General features: G+C 40.2%; 1 protein-coding gene across 3 annotated transcripts; it reads left to right on the top strand.

Annotated features, from left to right (window-relative positions):
• Positions 1-6022: 6022 nt before the first annotated feature.
• LOC105926106 (tumor protein p53-inducible nuclear protein 2) lies at positions 6023-17505 on the top strand. Of its 3 annotated transcripts, none has more exons than XM_036132785.1 (5): positions 6023-6318; positions 9877-10246; positions 12252-12813; positions 12904-15303; positions 15353-17505. In XM_036132785.1, the coding sequence occupies exons 2-4, from the start codon at positions 10123-10125 to the stop codon at positions 13169-13171; spliced, it is 954 nt and encodes a 317-aa protein (XP_035988678.1). In that variant the 5' UTR covers positions 6023-6318; positions 9877-10122; the 3' UTR covers positions 13172-15303; positions 15353-17505. The 3 variants fall into 3 exon arrangements, with proteins under 3 accessions (XP_035988678.1, XP_012717761.2, XP_035988679.1); XM_036132786.1 differs by having other exon boundaries at positions 6029-6318; positions 12657-12813; XM_012862307.3 differs by having other exon boundaries at positions 12904-17505.
• Positions 17506-18753: the final 1248 nt, after the last annotated feature.

Genomic DNA, 18753 nt, shown 5'->3' with positions numbered 1-18753 from the left:
ATACCACTCTTTGCCAAGGACACTGTCTCCAGACCCTGCTTGCTCTGGCCTTGTAGGGACAGATCCACTTGGACGCAGGTTCTGCAGGAGAGCTCTCGTTCTAGACCAAGGGACCTCCCAGACATATAAGAAGATCCGTCAGTTCTGCTCCCCCTTCATGTGAGTTAGGATTAAAGGGTTGCAATCAAGCTGTGCGTGCGAAGTAAGGAACACCAACATGGAGCTGTGTGATGAGAGGTTATCTAGGGACTGTGGATGGTTGCAAGTACAGACAGGCTGCATGCAATATGAGACAAGCAAGAGGAATTAGTTATCTAAGGCCACACAGGCCCTCAGACATTACAAACAGTGGGACGCATCAAAGGAAAAGGTTGGAGTTGAAGTTTGGTATGTTTCTAAAGGTGGGGCTTGAATTTTCCTATTTTGAAATTGTTTGTTTTTTTTTTTGTGCCTCTGCAGATAGGTAGTCAGACCAAAAATTGCTACCGTGTATCTTCCCATAAAACTTATTGAATCATCTGAGCACCCCGCTGAAGTAGGGGGTTTATTCAGTTCAATTAAATTGTATTTGTATAGCGCCGATTCAAGACACATGTCATCTCAGGGCACTTTACAAAGTCAATCAAATCACACAGACAGATTGGTCTAAAGTTTCCTGTCTAAAGAAAGCCAGCAGATTGCCAAGCAGCCACAGTGGACAGTCGTCTGCCTTTATCTAATGTAAACAGAACTTTTTGCCAATATAAAATATACTGTGTGGCAAGAAATCTAACACAGCATATCACCCTGAATGAAGCACACTGCAAAAAACTAAACAAAAAATAAGTAAAATATTCTTTAAAATGAGTGTATTTGTCCTTGATTTGAGCAGGTAAATAAGATGATTTACCAATGAAATAAGATTTTTGCACTTAAAATAGGAACAATTCATCTCTATTATCTTATTTCAAGTGCTGGATGTCTTAATATCTTATTTTAGGGATCAAAATACTCATTCCATTGGCAGATAATATTATTTAATAATCATAATAATATTGATATATTATTATTCAAGGATAAAAACACTAACGTTAAGAACATTTTACTTATTTTTAGATCCGTTTTTGCAGTGCACTCCTGCAGTGTAACAAAGTGGCGATGTCATGCTATAGGGTAGCTTTTTGTCACTAATCTGAAGGGTTAGCAGGTCAGAGGTAATGGGGAGATTGGCCGGGGTAAATTTAGGACAATCCACGAGATGTTGCTAAAGACTTGAAACTGGTTGCCTTTCAGCAGGACAACCCATTGTAGCCAGAGCTACAACGAAATGATTTCATCACATGTAAACCAAAACCTGTTTATGCGAATGAATGGCTTGTCCACAGACATTGAGAATGACTGAATCTGAGCTGTTTTAGAAAATAAGAATGGGCAAAAACTTCAGTTTCTAGATAAAGAAGGCGGTTCTAGAAAGCATTGTCGTTGACTACAAACGCAGACCACATTATGTTTTTACTAAAAAAGAATCCTTGTATAATTTTTTCTCCACGTTCCAAATATGGACTCATTTGTTGCTGGTCCTATACATAAAATCCATGTAAAAAAAAATATTTTGTGCTCAAAATTAGCCGAATTGGGAAGAGGTTTTAGGTATACCAGTATTTTTGCAAAGCACTGTTTATGTCTTAAAATGAGTGCCAGTCGTGCGATGGTAACACCTCTTATCTCTGGGGGCTGCTGTCTTATCATGAGCCAGAACGAGGGAGGCCCGAGACAAGATAGGCACTAAAAATAAAACCTTCGCTACATGTAGGATGAAGGTAAACAGTGAAGAATTCGAATACTCTCCCTGAAAATAGAGAATGTCACAATTCTTTTTCTGTCTGATTCTTCAAAAAAAAAAAAATCTTTTAAAGCAGTTTAGTCTTTCCCTGCAAATAAATTAAAGTCGTTTACATGTCAAGTTTGATCGGTTTCAGTTTTCGTTTGCTGTTTCTGGACTGGTTGAACAAGAGCTGCATGTCGCATCCTCGATCAAGGCCACATGAAGAGAGAGAGAAAGACAGAAAAGAGGGCGACACTGTTGTGACCTTTGACCCTGTCCCCCAACCAGTAGTAGGAAACTGTGGGATTCTTTTAAAGCTAGAGAGCTTGGATTAAAGCCCGGGACAGGTTAAGGAACAGGGGGAAATGAGGCAGACAAAGGAAAACAATGATCACTACACTACAATTTCTGTGTTTTTATTCAGTTTATTTAGACTCCGGTTGTTGGCAAAAATTGTGTCAATTATCCCATTTAGGGCAGGATAGTTACTACAAATAGGATAGATGACATGTACGTTTAATTTTTTGCATCTTTTAAAATGAATAATCATATAAAAAGCCACCGTATGCAAGAAACAACAAGTGCTGCGCGAGCTCGAGAGCGCCAACATCAGACACAGATGCACATACTGTTCTTGGTGAACACTTGTGTTCAGCGTGTCTCTTTAGTTTGGGTGTCCTTATCACTGCAGGGTCAATGTGTTTCAGTCTGTGTGTGTGTGTGTGTGTGTGTGTGTGTGTGTGTGTGTGTGTGTGTGTGTGTGTGTGTGTGTGTGTGTGTGTGTGTGTGTGTGTGTGTGTGTGTGTGTGTGTGTGTGTGTGTGCCTGCATACTTGAGTTACCAGGTACCCGGTAACTGTATAGGCCTTGTCATCCAGACTGACGAGAACCCACACTCCCTGCTTTGCTAACTCCTTTATGTTTTTGTTTTTTACATGATCTGTGACACATGCAGCAGGAATCTGGAGACAGGTGTGGTTTGTGTTTGCAGTTTCCCTTCCATTTTGTGGTTTTGTTGCTTCCTTGCAGGACAGCACAAAAGCATTAAATACTTTGCTTCCAAGGAGTCATACTTTCTTTACAGGGTTGAAAAAGAGCTGCTATTGCCGCTCCTTTTTTATAATAGTCTTTGTACTTGACATCTTGACATATTTTTAATTTCTGCCGAAACTGTACCTGTGTAACATCAAAGAAGTGTCTGGCCTTCAAATAATGTCTATTAATTTATTCATTAATGCCACTGATAAATACATTAATGCCACGTCTGTCACATGATGTCTCTGGCTGCTAATAATAAAGTTTATTGCATTTACAGTATGTTGTTATGTGTTCTGTCGTGTATAGTAACTGGTTTATACTTTGATGTCTAGGCGCCTTTTATGTCTAGATGATTCATGGGATGAGTGAGGGGGCTTAAAGCAAAATATCATCTGAAAATAGTCATTTGTAGGAATTAAAGTGAGAGCAGAATGAGCTGCATTAGACCTACAAAGACCTTAAGACCTTTTAAAAAATGAAGACATCTCTGGGAGCAAAGCATAAATAGATAAACGACTAGCCTTGGACTTTACCACAGCCCAGTGCTACATAACATGAGATGGGTCAAACACAAGAGTTTCACTATTTTAAAGTAGAAAAATCCATGATGATTTAGGAACTGCCATGACTTGAAGAACCTTTATTCTTTTTTTGTCACGTTTGCTTTGGATTCATGTTGTATTTTAGCAGACTCCAGTGTTTGATAGTGCTTTGTTCAGTGGTTGTTTCTCTATCCCAGGATATATATATATATATATATATATATATATATATATACATATTAAAGTACATTTTTATATGAACTAGCTTCTGTTGTGGTCATTCCCTGTCCCCATGTCCCTTTTATCCCCCTTGGTTCTCAGTCTCAAGGGCCCCATATTAGGTGCTGGTTAACCCGACTCACCATGCTTTGTCTTTTTGCTTTGATTATGTGTTTTCCCTCTGTGTATCCTGTTGCCATCTTTACCTCTGAACAGGTTTTGCACCTTGCTCCACTTCAAGCCTTCTAGTTATTTTGTGACTGCTTTAATTTAACCATTACAACTCTCAAAAGAAGGCAAGGCAAGGCAAATTTATTTATATAGCACAATTCAGTACAAGACAATACAAAGTGCTTTACATGATTAAGATATAGCAAAATAATAAAATGTAGATAGAAAATAGAATAAAAGCAAGTAGGGATAGAATGTAGTAACAAAAAAGAACTTTAAAAACAGTAAAACTGTTTAACTAGAACAGTCAAAGGCAATTTTAAACAATTGTGTTTTTAATCTTGATTTAAAAGAACTCAGGCTTTCCGCACTTTTACAGTTTTCTGGAAGTTTGTTCCAGATAAGCGGAGCATAGGAACTAAATGCTGCTTCTCCTTGTTTGGTTCTGGTTCTAGGTATGCTGAGCAGGCTGGAGCCAGAAGACCTTAGTGGTCTGGAGGGTTGATACACTGATAACAAGTCTGTAATGTCTAAGCCATTCAGGGATTTATAGACTAACAGAAGTATTTTAAAGTCTATTCTCTGAGATACAGGGAGCCAGTGTAAGGACTTTAGAACTGGAGTGATGTGCTCTACTTTCTTAGTCTTAGTGAGGACGCGGGCAGCAGCGTTCTGGATCAGCTGCAGCTGTCTGCCAGTCTCATGCCTGTGTCTGGGTGCACTGTATCATCAGCACATGGGAGAAATGTAACACAAGTGGTACATTTAAAAAACTCAGATGTATCATAGAGATTTTACAAGCTTTTTTGCATATAGAGTGTAATTATTTTTAACATGTCAATGGATAGTGGTAGTTCCTGTTGAGCTAAACCCTTTTCCACCACTTAATGCCCAACCAGCCAACCCTTTTTTTTTTTTATCCTTTTAATAATTGCAAGTGTGGAGCTCATTTTTTTTTCACCCACACAGCACAGCAGGGGAACACCCCAGACATCTCACAAAATTAATTTAGAGAGACCATTAAACTTAATTGCATGCTTTATATTCAATAGTGGGGGAGGAAACAAGAGCACCTGGAGAGAATCCACGCATGCAGAAGGAGAACCTGTAAAACATAAAAGCCCCTGAACTTTTTCATAATTCAAACCCTGAACTTTTCATTATTATTATTTTATCTATTTATTTATTTATGCTGCAATGTCTACCAGTGCACAACAACTCCATAACTGTGCAGCCCCCAGCACGCTCTAACATACACCAGTATGTGTAAGTGAACATGTGTGAAAACAAGCAAGCTGTGAACATTCTTGGTGATTATGTGCAATGCTATGTGTTATTTAAAAAAAAAAACAGCTATTTATTTGCCTACATACACACCCGTTTGTGAATTTGTGCAGTTATGTGATGCTTCGCCCCATTGCATAATGTGGAACATTACTGAGAAGGTAAGTGGAGACTGCAGGAAGGACAAGACACCACCAGGGGTTTATAACAAAAACCCAGAAATCTCATTGGACACTCGGATACTGCATTCATAAAAAGCCAATATGACTGGGTGGTAGCTATACAGTGTGAAGCTGTGGGGAGGGGGGAAAAAACGACCATTTCCATTTAAAATTCAAGCAGGTGAGGAAAAAAAAGGAGAACCCCTGTACTGTCTGCACTGTGGCTGTTTACTCATTTGAATATTTTGAGGCATACATTTCTTTCAGTTAATGATCATCTTGATCAGTGCGGTGCCAGATAAGAACATGCAAATAGGATTGGGTAATCCGGTGTTAGGCTATGAATTTGCATGTGATTAAACAATAAAGAATAACACAAACATGGAGTCAAATTTTATTCCAGATTTCTTTGATTTACATGCTGTAGCCCCATCTATCTCAATGTAAGATATGATTATTATTATTATTATTTATTTATTTTTATAAAATATCAAGTTGAAACTTAAATCATTTTGCTGCCTTTAGAGCTTTAGCTTCATGCTGAGCAGACTCTGGATCAGTTTACCCTCCCCCAGCCCTGCTTTCCAACAACAGAGCAGCTGGAACCTGGAAGCTGATCTGGGATCGGTCTCCACTTCCATCTGGGTTCGGGTTGACAGCTCCATCCCGCCCAGCCCCCACCTGACCCCTTGTTGCTTAGAGGACTCGGCTCCTATCGGGTGTAATATTCTGATTGGCCGCTTCGCTTTCTGGTGGGCGTGGAAAGGGCGTGGCCTACACGCTGTGATCTCACAATCAGCTGTTTTGTACGCTTCTACATTCTGATCCGAGGATCAGCTGGAAGGCAGCAATAAACAGGAAAATCTGCAGCAAAGGAGGGGGAAAAAAAAGGAGAGGAGGAAGCTGCAGATGTTATGATCTGAAGTCCTCAGTGTAAATTTTTTACACGAAGCCCTTCTTCTGAGAAGAAAGCCTTTTTTATTTTTGTATATTAGTGTTTTAACTACCTCACATAAAGGCTATATCTAAAGCTATGCTTTAAGAGTTGTCGTTTCTACTGTGTTTTTGACACCTCGTTTACAACTTGAACTCAAAGGCAGGTAAGTAGCCGTATTCCTTTTTATTTATCCTAAATATATCTAGAGTCTTTTGTGTCTGGGTATGGATCTTAGACAGCATATTTTGAAGCCAGCCCTTTTTTTAGCCGTATTTAGGGCATCGATTACGCCTAGTCCTCTGCCATAAAATACAATGACATTGTAGTTATAACGTATTCGTCTTTATGACCCGTACTGTAGGCTATTTCTGTCTGCAGCGAGTTATAACTGCGATGATCTATTATTAGGACATGAATAAATGCGGAGGCGGTATAAGCGAGGATTAAAAAAGGCGTAAATACGGCCGATTGGAGCGCATATATTGCTAAGAAAACGATTACTTTTGCCCTGACTGTAGCCTATGTCGGCGCTCAGCCAGCAGCCCTTGTTTTGCAAACTGCACCAAATGCTGATGCGGGATCGATGGCGGATGTTGACGGCTTGTTATTTATTACATTTTTTTTTTTTTTTTGCCGAGTTTTGTGGCCCGGGGACACCGCCAGGTTTTTTTCTATTCTTCTCCTTCTTCTTCTTTTTTCGTGTGCAAAAAAAAACTGTTATTCAGTGCAAAGAGCGGTCCATTGTGTTGCCAGGACCCTGATCCAGTCGATGCGCTCCGTACAGTGCAGCTGAGCCACAGCTGTCATTGCTGTGACCCTTCGGCTGTGGAGCTTACGCGGATAATTCATGTTTAACCTGAATACCACTCGCACTCAGAGTCGCGAATTCTCCCCGCCTAGCTGGTTTGTTTACCTCGAAAACATCATCGCCGGCACGTCTTTGTCATATTCTGTGCAAATATTGGCGCTGCAGGCAGCGGCGTCTTTACATAAGCGTAGTTATCTCACGGGCTCCAGGGACGAGCAGGAGACCTGCGCTCGGATGGCTCTGCTGTAAATGCAGACCAGACAGGGACGACAGGAAATATATATACACCGTCTTGCGTTTCGATACATGTTTGCTGTTGAGACCTATTTTTCTTTTTCGCCTTTGGTCACAAAATGGACTGGAGCTTCTGCGTCAACGTCCGTGACGCGGCGTGACGTCAGAGGGTTCTTGTTTTCCCGGTGCAGAGCTCCGCCCATCGCGCTCCTCTCCTCTCCTCTCTCTCGGAGGAAGTCTCATTTGGAGATAGGCCTATTTATACATTTGATAATAGGACATCTACTATTTCTATGTTTTACCTCAATATCTCGATTCGATTTTTTTTAATCGTCACCATTTGTTGCTCCATGTGTAACATTACAGACAAACGCAGCCTCCATAGGGGGCACAGTTTCTTGTATCCTGTTTGTGCCGGTCCAAAGCCAAGAAAAATGCAGACGCTTGCGTCAGGAAGGGCATCCGGCGTAAAACTTTTTGCCAAATGTACCATTTATAGCATAATAGATAAAGATAAATCAAAAGATCAAAAGATAAAGCCAGGGCCGAATTTAGGAGGATGTGGGCCCCTGGGCTAAAGCTAGTTTTGGCGCCCTCCTCAGACAAATTTCATCTATACATGCATCGTGCAAAACATTTATAAGATGGGATAGATGCCGATCCTTTTTCCCCTTCACTAATTTTCACTTCTGCATTTATTTTGCACCAGGATATTTTGTCTCGGTCATGCATCAGCATTGCACTAGCGTGAGAAATCTCATACACGTGATGACAATGGACAATTTGCACTAAATTTCCATAACCTAGACACTGTGGTCTGTGGTCAGGAATGTGACTATACACTTACATATTTGTTGCTGTATACAATTAATATATAACAATGCTTAATTCTCTGTAACTGAAGCCATGGGAAAATTATCATCTGCAATACAAAACCCACTAAAGATATGTGATAAAGCTAGGAGTAGAGATACTTTAGAGGACCAAAAGCCCTGCAAAGTAACAGTGAGATACCGACCTGCAATTTTTCAGCTAAATGTTTTTCTATTAATATATCAATAGCATCAATAAATGTGTATAGTTGTTAATGCGGTGTTTGTAATTCTTTAGGAAATGTTCCAATACTATATACAACATAAATTATAGAAATGTGCTGTCTTTTACTTCATGCAGTAGGCCTATTAATTACTATTCTTAAGGCAGTGAGATACATCCAAGTTCACTTTTACAAACTCCTAATGAATAAAAGAGGTCTTTATGAGGGAAGTGCATCATGAACAACCTGTAGATTGCATTTTTACCCTAGGTAATTGAGATCAGAGTCTTCCCACTTTGTAAGGTTGTGTAGCTGAATTTATTTAAAGTCTTCTCTGAATTATTTTCAGTGTGGCCCTATACCTTGCAACACCTGGCAACCATGCATATTTATGTTTTTATCTATCGAGAAGCAGCTTTATGGTTTCATTATTTGAGAAACATAAGTTATTACTAAGAATATGTAAGTGAAATGAGTTATTATTGAGCAATAAATCTTCACAACAATAAACTAGTGATGGATTTTCAAGCTGTAGTCTACTGAGGTAAAATATATCTCATCTGTGCAGGGAAATTGGGTGTGGTATTTGTTTGACCCGCAGTCACACAGTTTTGGCCTTCGACCATGTAAAGGTTGACATGACAAACTGTTTATATCTATTGCTTAATATTACATCATCATGTTCACATGTAGGTTGGGTACTTGTCCTTTGCCTCAGCTGTCGTTGCCACATTTCTCGTTTGCTTTGGATTTGAACATGTGTGCAGTCTGTGCTCGTGGGTGCAAGAGTCTCTTTTGTATTACCTACTTTCATCCCCCTCCTCTTCTCTGGCTTGTCCATCTGTCCTGAAACTGTGCTCATTGGTTAACTAGATGCTTTGGGGGGAAGGGAGCTTTTTCATTGTCTGTGTGCTTGTTGCTTAATGAATAATTTCTTTCCTCATAAATGACTTTTGCTTCTTGTTTTCCTTACAGGTTTGTTAACGCACTTCACAGTATAGGCCTTAAACATGTGCCGTCCAACATTTAATATGCACCTGAAAACTTGTATTTTACGCTTGCATATCTGAGCAAACTTGACATCAAATTTATAAAGACTGCAAGGATGTCAAAATCAATAGTTATGTGCAAACCATTGTGGAGAAGGGAGTCCTATTACTGCAATAAATCGTCCTGGAGCATTTTGTTATGAAATAGTTTGATTTTTAAATGGAATCACATTAAAAGACTGTTGACATTTTAGCTTAAATTTGGACGTGTCAGCTGTTTGATTGAGATAAATATGTTTATTTTGTGGTGGAGGTAAAAGGGGTCATTTTAATTTCCCAAACCTTTAAAAAAAAAAAATTATCTATACTGAACTAAATATGTCTAGATGGCATTATGCCAAATGATGATTTAAAGACTGATGTTTAATTTTACTGATGCACTTTGAGAGAATTAAATTTTATACAAATTACACCGATGTTTGTGACCTTAGAAAAGAACGGAATGTGACACTAACTACCAGCTTATAAACATCGTTTAGTATACTGCACTGCGCAATCGTACACATTTTATTTGCGTCTCAGGCACACTCTTAAAATTTACCGGTTGCACCAACTAATGATTTTTTTCCTTTTTCTCTCTCTCCTTCTCACCAGGCCTTTGTCCGAAACCAAGTGAAACCTTACATTTGCACTAAAGAAGTCCGTCCCGCCTTGATTTGTCAATCCAAGATCAAGCACAGGGCTTTAAGTGGAAACAAGAACATCAGGCAGAAGATCAGCATTACGCAACTACTATTACACTGATAAATACAAAAAAAAAAAGGCAGCTATTACATCATTTTTCTTTGTGGACAGCTTATAGCACATCATAGGCATAAAAAACTGACGATACAAGCAGCAATGTTTCAGCGTCTTAGCAACCTGTTGTTTGGGGAGGTGGAGGAGGTGGCAGCTGATCTCAAGGGACCCAATCCATGTGTGACGGAGGCCGACGAGGAGGGCTGGATGCTCGTCAACCTGTCTGGTGAGTCCAAGTGTTCAGGGATGGATGGGAGGGGAAATACACCGATCAGGGATAACGTTATGACCACCCACAAGTGAAGTCATTTCATAATAGCGCCTGTTATTGGGTGAGAAAGTGTGAGGATTTGAGTTCTGCAAGGGCCAAATTGTGATAGACAGCTGGTGCTTGGTGATCCCAGTCCGCAGGGGTCAGTACCAATCATGTTTGAAGGAAGGAGTGCTGGTGAACCGGCAACCAACATGCTGATGCCCGTGTGATCCAATCTAACAAACTGTAGCTCTAATTGCTTCTCAAATGTTGCTAATGGAGCTGCAAAGCTACAGATCAGTCAGGGTGGAAACAGTGTTTCCACACAGTGAGTTCTCTTTCAAAAAGATAATACTCCCTGTCACAAACCATAAATGGTCCAGGAAAAGTTTAAGGATCACATCAATAAGTCTGAGGTTTCCATTTGGCATTCAAATTCCTCTTACCAACCAAGCATTCGGTGGGAAGTACTGGACATAAAAGTCCAATCCGTGGAGGCCCCACCTCACAGCCTATAGCACCTGAAGGACCTGCTGCTAGGCTCTTGCTGCCAGATACAGCAGTAAACCTTCAGAGGCCTGATGGAGTCCAGCAAAAGGTAGAACATTACGATGTAAGAGAGGTGGTCACAATGTTATGCCTGATGGTGTGATTAGGATGTGTGTTATGAAATGAGAGACGTTGGCCTTCTCCTTGCCTTTCTATAATGTTAGTAATATTTTCCTGAAAGGTAAATGGGGATGATGGAGGGTGTAGAATCAGTCTGGGCGTGGCATACCACCAAATGGCTGCTATGACAAAAATGCTGTCTGTCAGTAAACGAAAGCACATCCTCAGCTACTTCCACTTTGGTCACGATGGAATGTTGACAAACTAGCCACTGAAAAAGAAAACTTGTTTTGGAGCCAAGCACTAATCAGAAACGCCAAATCATTTTGTCCCTTTGCCATTTCATATTTTTGCAGTTTTGGTTATTTTCTACCTGATTTTGGGGGGATAAAAAGGAAAAGGAACCCCCCTGCCACATGATGTTACGTATCAACCATAAAGCTATTCCTTGCCTGTATAAAAAGAAAAATAAGTTTTTTGCCAGCCTTGACAACCGAAGCCACAAAGTAATTTTCTATAATCTACTCATTGATTAATGCAAGGAGATGTGTTTATGTGTCTGATAGTAGACCATCAAGGGGTGCTCAGTTACTTTGGATTTAATCAGGGGCCCTAAACAGACATATTTCATTAGAGTTAAGTTGTCAAAATGGGTTATCAGGACACCAATCAATGGAAATAGGGAGTAATATTTTCATTATAATATTTTAGCTAATAAAATGATAACAATCGTGATAATAATGGATTAAATTATACTTATTTTTTAACTTTTATGCACATTTTTCAAGTCATTTATGTCTTGGTTCCTTGTATTTTATGCATTTGGACTGTTACAAAGTTTAAATTAAATTAGAAATTGATGAGGTTTAAGTATTCTTAAATATCTGACCCCATAATTGAAATGCTTAACTAAAAAGAAAAATATACTTAGCTGGAATGGTTTGTCAATACAGACCAGTTTGTTTAAAGGTATGAAATGGCAAGATGTGGGTATGAAAGGCTACCTGATCCAGGGCTCATCTAAAGTACCTCTGAGCAGAATGAAAACATTAGGTCACAGACATCATCACAACCTTAGCGGGTCAACACAACTAACGATGTGACTCCTTTATGTTTTGTGTTTCCTTACCCCTTCTTTTTTCCCCCCCTCTTCAAATTTTTTTTAAACACCCTTATATATCTCACATCGGTATGTGTGCGCGTGCGTATGTGGTCCCTCTAAAATGATCCCCTACGTCCCGCATGGCCTTTTAAAATCTTTGCCACATTTGCAAAAAAAAAAAAAAAAAAAAAACTTTTTGCAAAATCCTCCCCCTGCCTTTTATGGGCTTTCCCATTCCTGATCTCATCTGCGCCCTGTGCTTAAAAGACTCTGACTGCATGATGCAGGTGGAAGATGAGACGGGGACCCCGCTGACTGCACAGGCGTTGCCCGACAGTAAACTATCAGATCACCAAAACACGCAAACAAGGACTGAATGCCCGGCCTCCACGCCCCATCTGCCTCATAAGCGTCGCAGGCCACATAAAGGTCTGACACGGGGTCCAGCGGTACCATCGGAGCCCCTGTCTTGCCCAAGCGCTAGTCCACCACACTTAGGGGCCACCACGCCTGTAAGCCTACCGAGACGGGTCAGACTGTCCACCCCCTCCTCCACCCCGTCAATGTCTCCAGGCTCTGGGAGTGACTGTGGGGGTGCCAGCAGGTCAGGCTCGGAGAGAGGCTGCATGGATGAGAGCTGGTTTGTCACCCCTCCCCCCTGTTTCACTGCAGAGGGAGCCACGGCAGAGGCCAGCCCCATGGAGGACCTGCTCATAGAGCACCCCAGCATGTCTGTGTACGTCTCCCCCAACAACCTGTCCATGCTCTCCAGCGGCAACCTGTCTGTGGTGGGGGAGGAGAGCCTTGTCAGCCTAGCTAGCAGTGCAAGGTAAGAATACATTTGTTTTTTTATCTACACGATATTTCATCTTCATGTGCTCTAGTAGCTAATGAGAAACCTGCAACTTCCTATTTGCAGCAGAGCGACTGAACCAGCGGCTCCGCCAGCCACCCGCAGCACTATGCCCACCAGGGTGAGCCGTGGAGCAGCTGCCCAAGCAGGGGCTTTGGCCAAGGTCACCCAGGTGGCCAGGGTCCAGCGTTACAAGGCTCGCGTGGAGCGCCGCCATCTGAGCCGCGGCCACATCCAACGCCAAAACCGCGTGAGGGAGCAGGTCCCTCGTCACGCTTCTCACGCCAGAAGCACCTTCCTTCACCAGCCCAGCAAGCGTAATGTCTGTCACTAAGCTCACCGTCAAAATTAAAGGGGAGTGGGGGGGGGGGGGGCTTCGTTTACTCTGGGGGCATTCGTAGTGCTGAGTCCAACATTGTTAAACATGTCCACCCATTTTCAGCTTCCAGCTTCGTACAATATGCCAGATTTTTTTCTCTTTTTAAAAGAGGTCCAGCAAAATAATGATTCACCCTGGCGCTTTTTCACCCAATCTGCAGTGAGAAAGCAGGTGCTCGATGTAGACCCTTCGTAAACGATCATGCTTGCCCCCTTTATTGTCCACCAGAATTAAAAAAAAACAAATAAAAATAAAGTAACTTTTCAAGCTATATGTAGTTGTAATATTACCTGAAAAAATGGCAATAGTTGAGTTATCTTAATTTTCTTTATATGTTTTAAAGACGTGAGTTTTATTTCTGTTCTCTCGAAAACCACGATACTGTGTTATTGTCATCAAACAGAGTGAAATAAGACCGAAATAGCCGCTTCTCTTATATTCTGACTGGGCGAACATACTTTTCATGGCACATCGATAAAACATGCTGATGATTTTAATTCATTTAGTTTTGCTCAGAAAAGGCGGACGAAGACACCGTTGGGCGAAAAGGGGAAAGAAATCAGCACAAGTTGGTTTCCCCTGCGAAGTTGCTTTACTAGGAAGCGCGTCAGCAGAGGAAACAATGATTTCTCTTCTCTGCCTTGTGAGGAAGGCGACAGCATGTAGGAGATGGTGCGAGTATGTGCAAAACAGACTAAAGAGTAAAAAGGAATCGCTGGGAATATGGTTTTAGAAAAAAATGTGGTTTACCCTCAGAGCAGCCGGTGAGAATTCAGAGATTTGAGGTTTGCCTCTGGGTTACAAGGTTGCGAGAGTTATGGTAAGGGAAAAGCACTATTGAAGGAAACTCTTTATTTTGTTTTGTTAACATTGATTTCATCCTATTTGATCTGAGAACCACAGCTGTTTCTTTTGCAACGTTCTGCCAAGATAGAAAATAAAACTGTTCGTGCACAGTCAGATGAAGAGATTTTGCTTTTAAAGTCAACAAAATGAATTCTCAATGGAGACCCGGCACACTTTCGACACGATTAACAGCAACATGTGGCGTGTGTTGAAATTATCCACATAATTATGGAAGTTACTTGAAAAAGGTGATCTACAATGTCTTGCAAAAATATTGATAACCATTGAACTTTCTTAGATTTTTGTCACATTACCACCACAAGCTTACAAGTCTTTTTTTAACGGGGGTTTGTGTGAGAGTCCAACACAAAGTTTTATATAATTGTGAAATGGATCTAACCCATCCTTTAGGTAGCAATGAGCAGAAGCAACACAGCAAGACCCTTAACCCCTGCAACCTGGGGTTAAGGGTCTTGCTCAGGGACCCATAGTGGCAGTCTGCGGGATTCAAACCAGATACATTCAGCCTCCTCAGAACACAAGCACACCGCTCTAAGCACTAGGTCACCACTCGCTAACAATTGGTTAGGATTATCCTGGTTTAGCTACGTCCATCTGCCCATTAACTGCTCAGCTTCTGTGTCCTGCTAAAGAAAATAGGTTTTGCAGCTTGATGTTACCATTGCCATGTTTCACGGCAAGAATTGTGTGCTCTTGTTAATCTTCTGCTGCACTCAAGATTTTGCATGCAAGCCAAAACATTACATTTTTAGTATCATTTGACCAGAACATGCTCTTCCACACCTTTTGCAGTGTCCCTTGTATGGCTTCTGGCAATATAGACAAACAAGGCAAACAGGACCTGCTATAGGTTTCTTTTAATAATTCCACATTGTAGCCCTTTTTCAGTAAATATCAGATATGCAGAAAACACCACTAAGAGTCGTCCTTTCAGCGGATTCTCCCACATTACCAATCAGGCTCATGATAAGGTGGCAGTCTAGGCTTCTTCTTACCTGGCCTGTTGGTTTAGTTGGAGATCCATGTCCATTGGTTTGAAGTTCTGCCATTCCCTTTCCATATTTAAATGGACGGTGAGAACAGTGCTCCATGTGATTTTAAAAACTTGGGATGTTTTATAATCTAGCCATGGTTTAAATGTCTTAACTTTATCCCCAGCCTTATCTGGTGTGCTCCTTGGTTTTCATGATGCTGTTTCCTCACTGATTTTCTCTAACCACGTTCTGAGGCCTGCTAGATTTATACTGAGAGGAGATTACATACAAATAGGCTCTGTTTACTAATTAGAAGACTTCTGGAGGCAATTTGTTGCTTTGGATATCAGAGTAAAGACAATATGGAAAATGTCTCCCTCTTCAGATTTTTTATTCATAAGAAATGTATAAAACCATTTATCCATCGTGCTCTACTTTGTGATCGTCTATTTCACAGAATCCCAATCAAAAATCCTGAGGTTTGTGGTGGCCACGTGGCAAAATGTGAAAAAGTTAAATGCGCATGAATATCTTTGCAAGGCGCCTTATTAAGAAAAAAAAAAGAGAAACAACAGCTTCCTAAATGCCACAGAGCAAAAACTTGCATCATTCAGTACATAAACATGCAACATCTCTCCACCAAGCACTCCATAAAGGTCCTGCCCTTTTGTTGCTTGCACATCCAGCTCTGACATCGTCCACTTTTATGAACTCGCTTACTGATATGTATTCAACAAATATTAAACAATGGTGCTGAAGTGTATACTAATGTTTGTAAATTATTTTAAGACATGGATGTATGTTTGCACTGTCAGATATTGTGTGGGTAAAAGTTTTAGCAGTGTGCTGTGTGCTTGTTTTGGGGGGGGGGTTGGGGTGGTGGGGGTTCCTATTCTGTTTTTAATTTTGTCAACCTTTTTTCTTTTTGTCTTGGGTCCTGATGTGTGAGAAGGTGTATTGGCACGCTGAATTAGTAGGATCTTTCCTAAACAGAGGAAATACACAAAAAAACAACAAAAAAACGACAAACAAACAAAAAAAAACGTAAATGTTGGTCATTTATTTCTCTTGTAAATAGAAATAATTTACAACTATCTGTTATAGATGTCAAAGCCTCTCAGGACTTGAGTCCACGACATCGCGTCCAGATGGGACTGAGGGGGGCAGAAAGAGAATAACCCGCAAAACAGCACCAAACTGAGTTAATGTGCCATAGGCGACGCCTGGCCCCCAGAGGGCGGTGCCGCACAGCACCTGCTGCATGAATGACAATGACGTCACAGCGACAATGACGTAGAAATTACAGCTCTGCTTGGCGTGTTCAAGAGAAAAATGTCTGCGGATAAGTTTGTGGTTAGTGTTTTGATTGATTGGTTGATTGATTGGTTGATTGATTATTTTATTTTATTTTTTTGCTCTTGTACCTTTTCTGTTTCCACTTGTGGCTTTGATCCTATGAAAGAAAAAGTCTGTGCACTCAAAATATATATATATAAAAAAAGAATACTATCCTGTTTTTTTTTTGTTTGTTTGTTTTTTTGTTTTGTTTGTTTGCTTTGAAGATGAGCATGATGTCATCATTTATGTCCTCCATAAAGCAGAGCATTTGAGGTTGCAATCCCACACACAAACATGAAGTGATGTCTTTATTACCATCCACAGTATTCCAGCACCTATTCTGTGCCTGAGAGGTAGATCATGGTCATCTGTTCTAGAAACAAAATAATAATGAAAGATCACAAGTGTGTGCAGAACCAACACAGATGACTCTGCAGCTGAAAATGTTTTCTATTCTCGTTATTTTTGTCTTTTTTTTTCTCCCCTCCCTCATCATTCAAAATGAAACATGTTTTCTGCGTGTTCGGTCTGATTTTTATCAAGGTGTCAGGCATAGCGTGAATGCTCTTGAAAACTGGCGGTGGATGGACGTGAGATAATGTGAGCGATCTGGACGAAAAGAGGCAGAAGACAAATAGTTTCTATATATGAAAAGAAATGAAATGTACTGCATTAAGAAAAAAAACATGGACATGCTTGTATTTTTCCATATAGCTATTAGAAGTTGTTTAACAATATGGGTGTTTTAAACAAAAAGGCATTGAATGTCTGGGAGGTGTTTTCCTGTTTTATGTTGTGCCCTGAAAAAAATGGCAGCTTGAAAATACTCGGGAGGATTTGCCCCTATTGCACCAGAGTTGGTACAACCCCTCCCTCGTTCATTAAAAAAAATGAGAAATCTATTAAAAAATAGACATTTGGTGTATCTGATATTTATGGTGATTGTGCCTTTTCACTATTTCTGCATGGTTTTTGTGATGTACTGACTCATCCACTGACAGACAAAACCTATGCAAAGATCAATGGATGGGATTTTTCTGCATCCATTCAGGCACCCTCAGTGAAAAAAAATCTATATACATATATAAAAACAGTAACAACAACAATAAATGCTCAGGTTAAGACCTGAATACTGTGTGATTATTTTAATATGGGACTCTGGTGTTAATTTCCGAACATAAACATAATCAATGAACGAAGTCATACATTATATGTTCTGATTCTAAGAAAAACAAAATTGAGAGTGAGAAAGCTCACTTATTTAATATTTCAATAGATCATATGTACATCTAACATTATTTTAGACAAAGTTTGAAAAAAATTGTCAAAAACAGCTGACGTCTTCTCTCCTGCTATAATGTGATCTTCAATATATTTAATTGGAAACAAACAAAATCAAAGTTCTTGTAGTTCTTATGAATGGTTGAAGAAGATGAATCTTGCTATGAACACACGCACACACACACACACACACACACTAAAGCAAACAAACAAAAACCATAAAAGTCAGAGTTGTCTTGCACTTTTAACCATTCTTTGTCTGTCTGCAATGATTGTGCAACATATGCTTAAAAGCATGAATCAGGAGCATAAATTAGAATTTATTTAATTTATTCTCGAATCTTCACATGGTCAAAATGGTATTTACTGACCTATAAATAAACATTACACCCTTTCTTGGATTTGATGTCCAAGAGTGACTCTCAGACCGTTAGTCACAGAAATAAGCTTCAGCAAGAGCTGCATCCATAACTTATTTACTGCGTTTTTATTGTAAATGATGCAAAATTTCTAAGTTTAGGGTAAAGGAAAACAAATTCTGCAAGATGGTCAATACAATTGTTGTGTTACTAGTAAATCATGAAACATAGAGAGGTAAATCCACAACATGCAAACAATCCAATTTGGACTATTTAAAAGAGTTGATCTTAACGCTGGTGTGGATAGCTGGTATGTGGGCTCTTAACTGGAACTAGACCCCCAAATCAAATTCTGCTTTACCCCTCGTACAATAAAAGGCTGGTTCTGCCTATATTGTTGGAGATAACATGGTGAAAGTACAGGAAAAGGTCATGGGATGAACCCACATGAGGTGACCAGACGGGTGTGGTGAACAAGTGCAAATATTGTCTGTGGATGTGGGTGGTGTGTTCTTGTGTGTAACACTGACTTAAAATGGTGTACACAACAAAACTCACTACAGGAATCATGAAAACAAACACAATTATACTAAAATAAGCACCCAGTCAACAGTATGCACTTTGTTTGACCATGTCTGGAAAAGCATGTCTGGGTTTAATGGTATAATGTTGCCAGTGGCTATTATTGCCTTAACAGCGCCCTAGATGAGCTCATCCT

The sequence above is a fragment of the Fundulus heteroclitus genome, unplaced genomic scaffold, assembly GCF_011125445.2.
Source record: "Fundulus heteroclitus isolate FHET01 unplaced genomic scaffold, MU-UCD_Fhet_4.1 scaffold_54, whole genome shotgun sequence".
Taxonomy (NCBI): Eukaryota; Metazoa; Chordata; class Actinopteri; order Cyprinodontiformes; family Fundulidae; genus Fundulus; species Fundulus heteroclitus.
The sequence above is the reverse complement of the archived record's forward strand: the minus strand, read 5'-3'. Positions and strand labels throughout refer to the sequence as shown.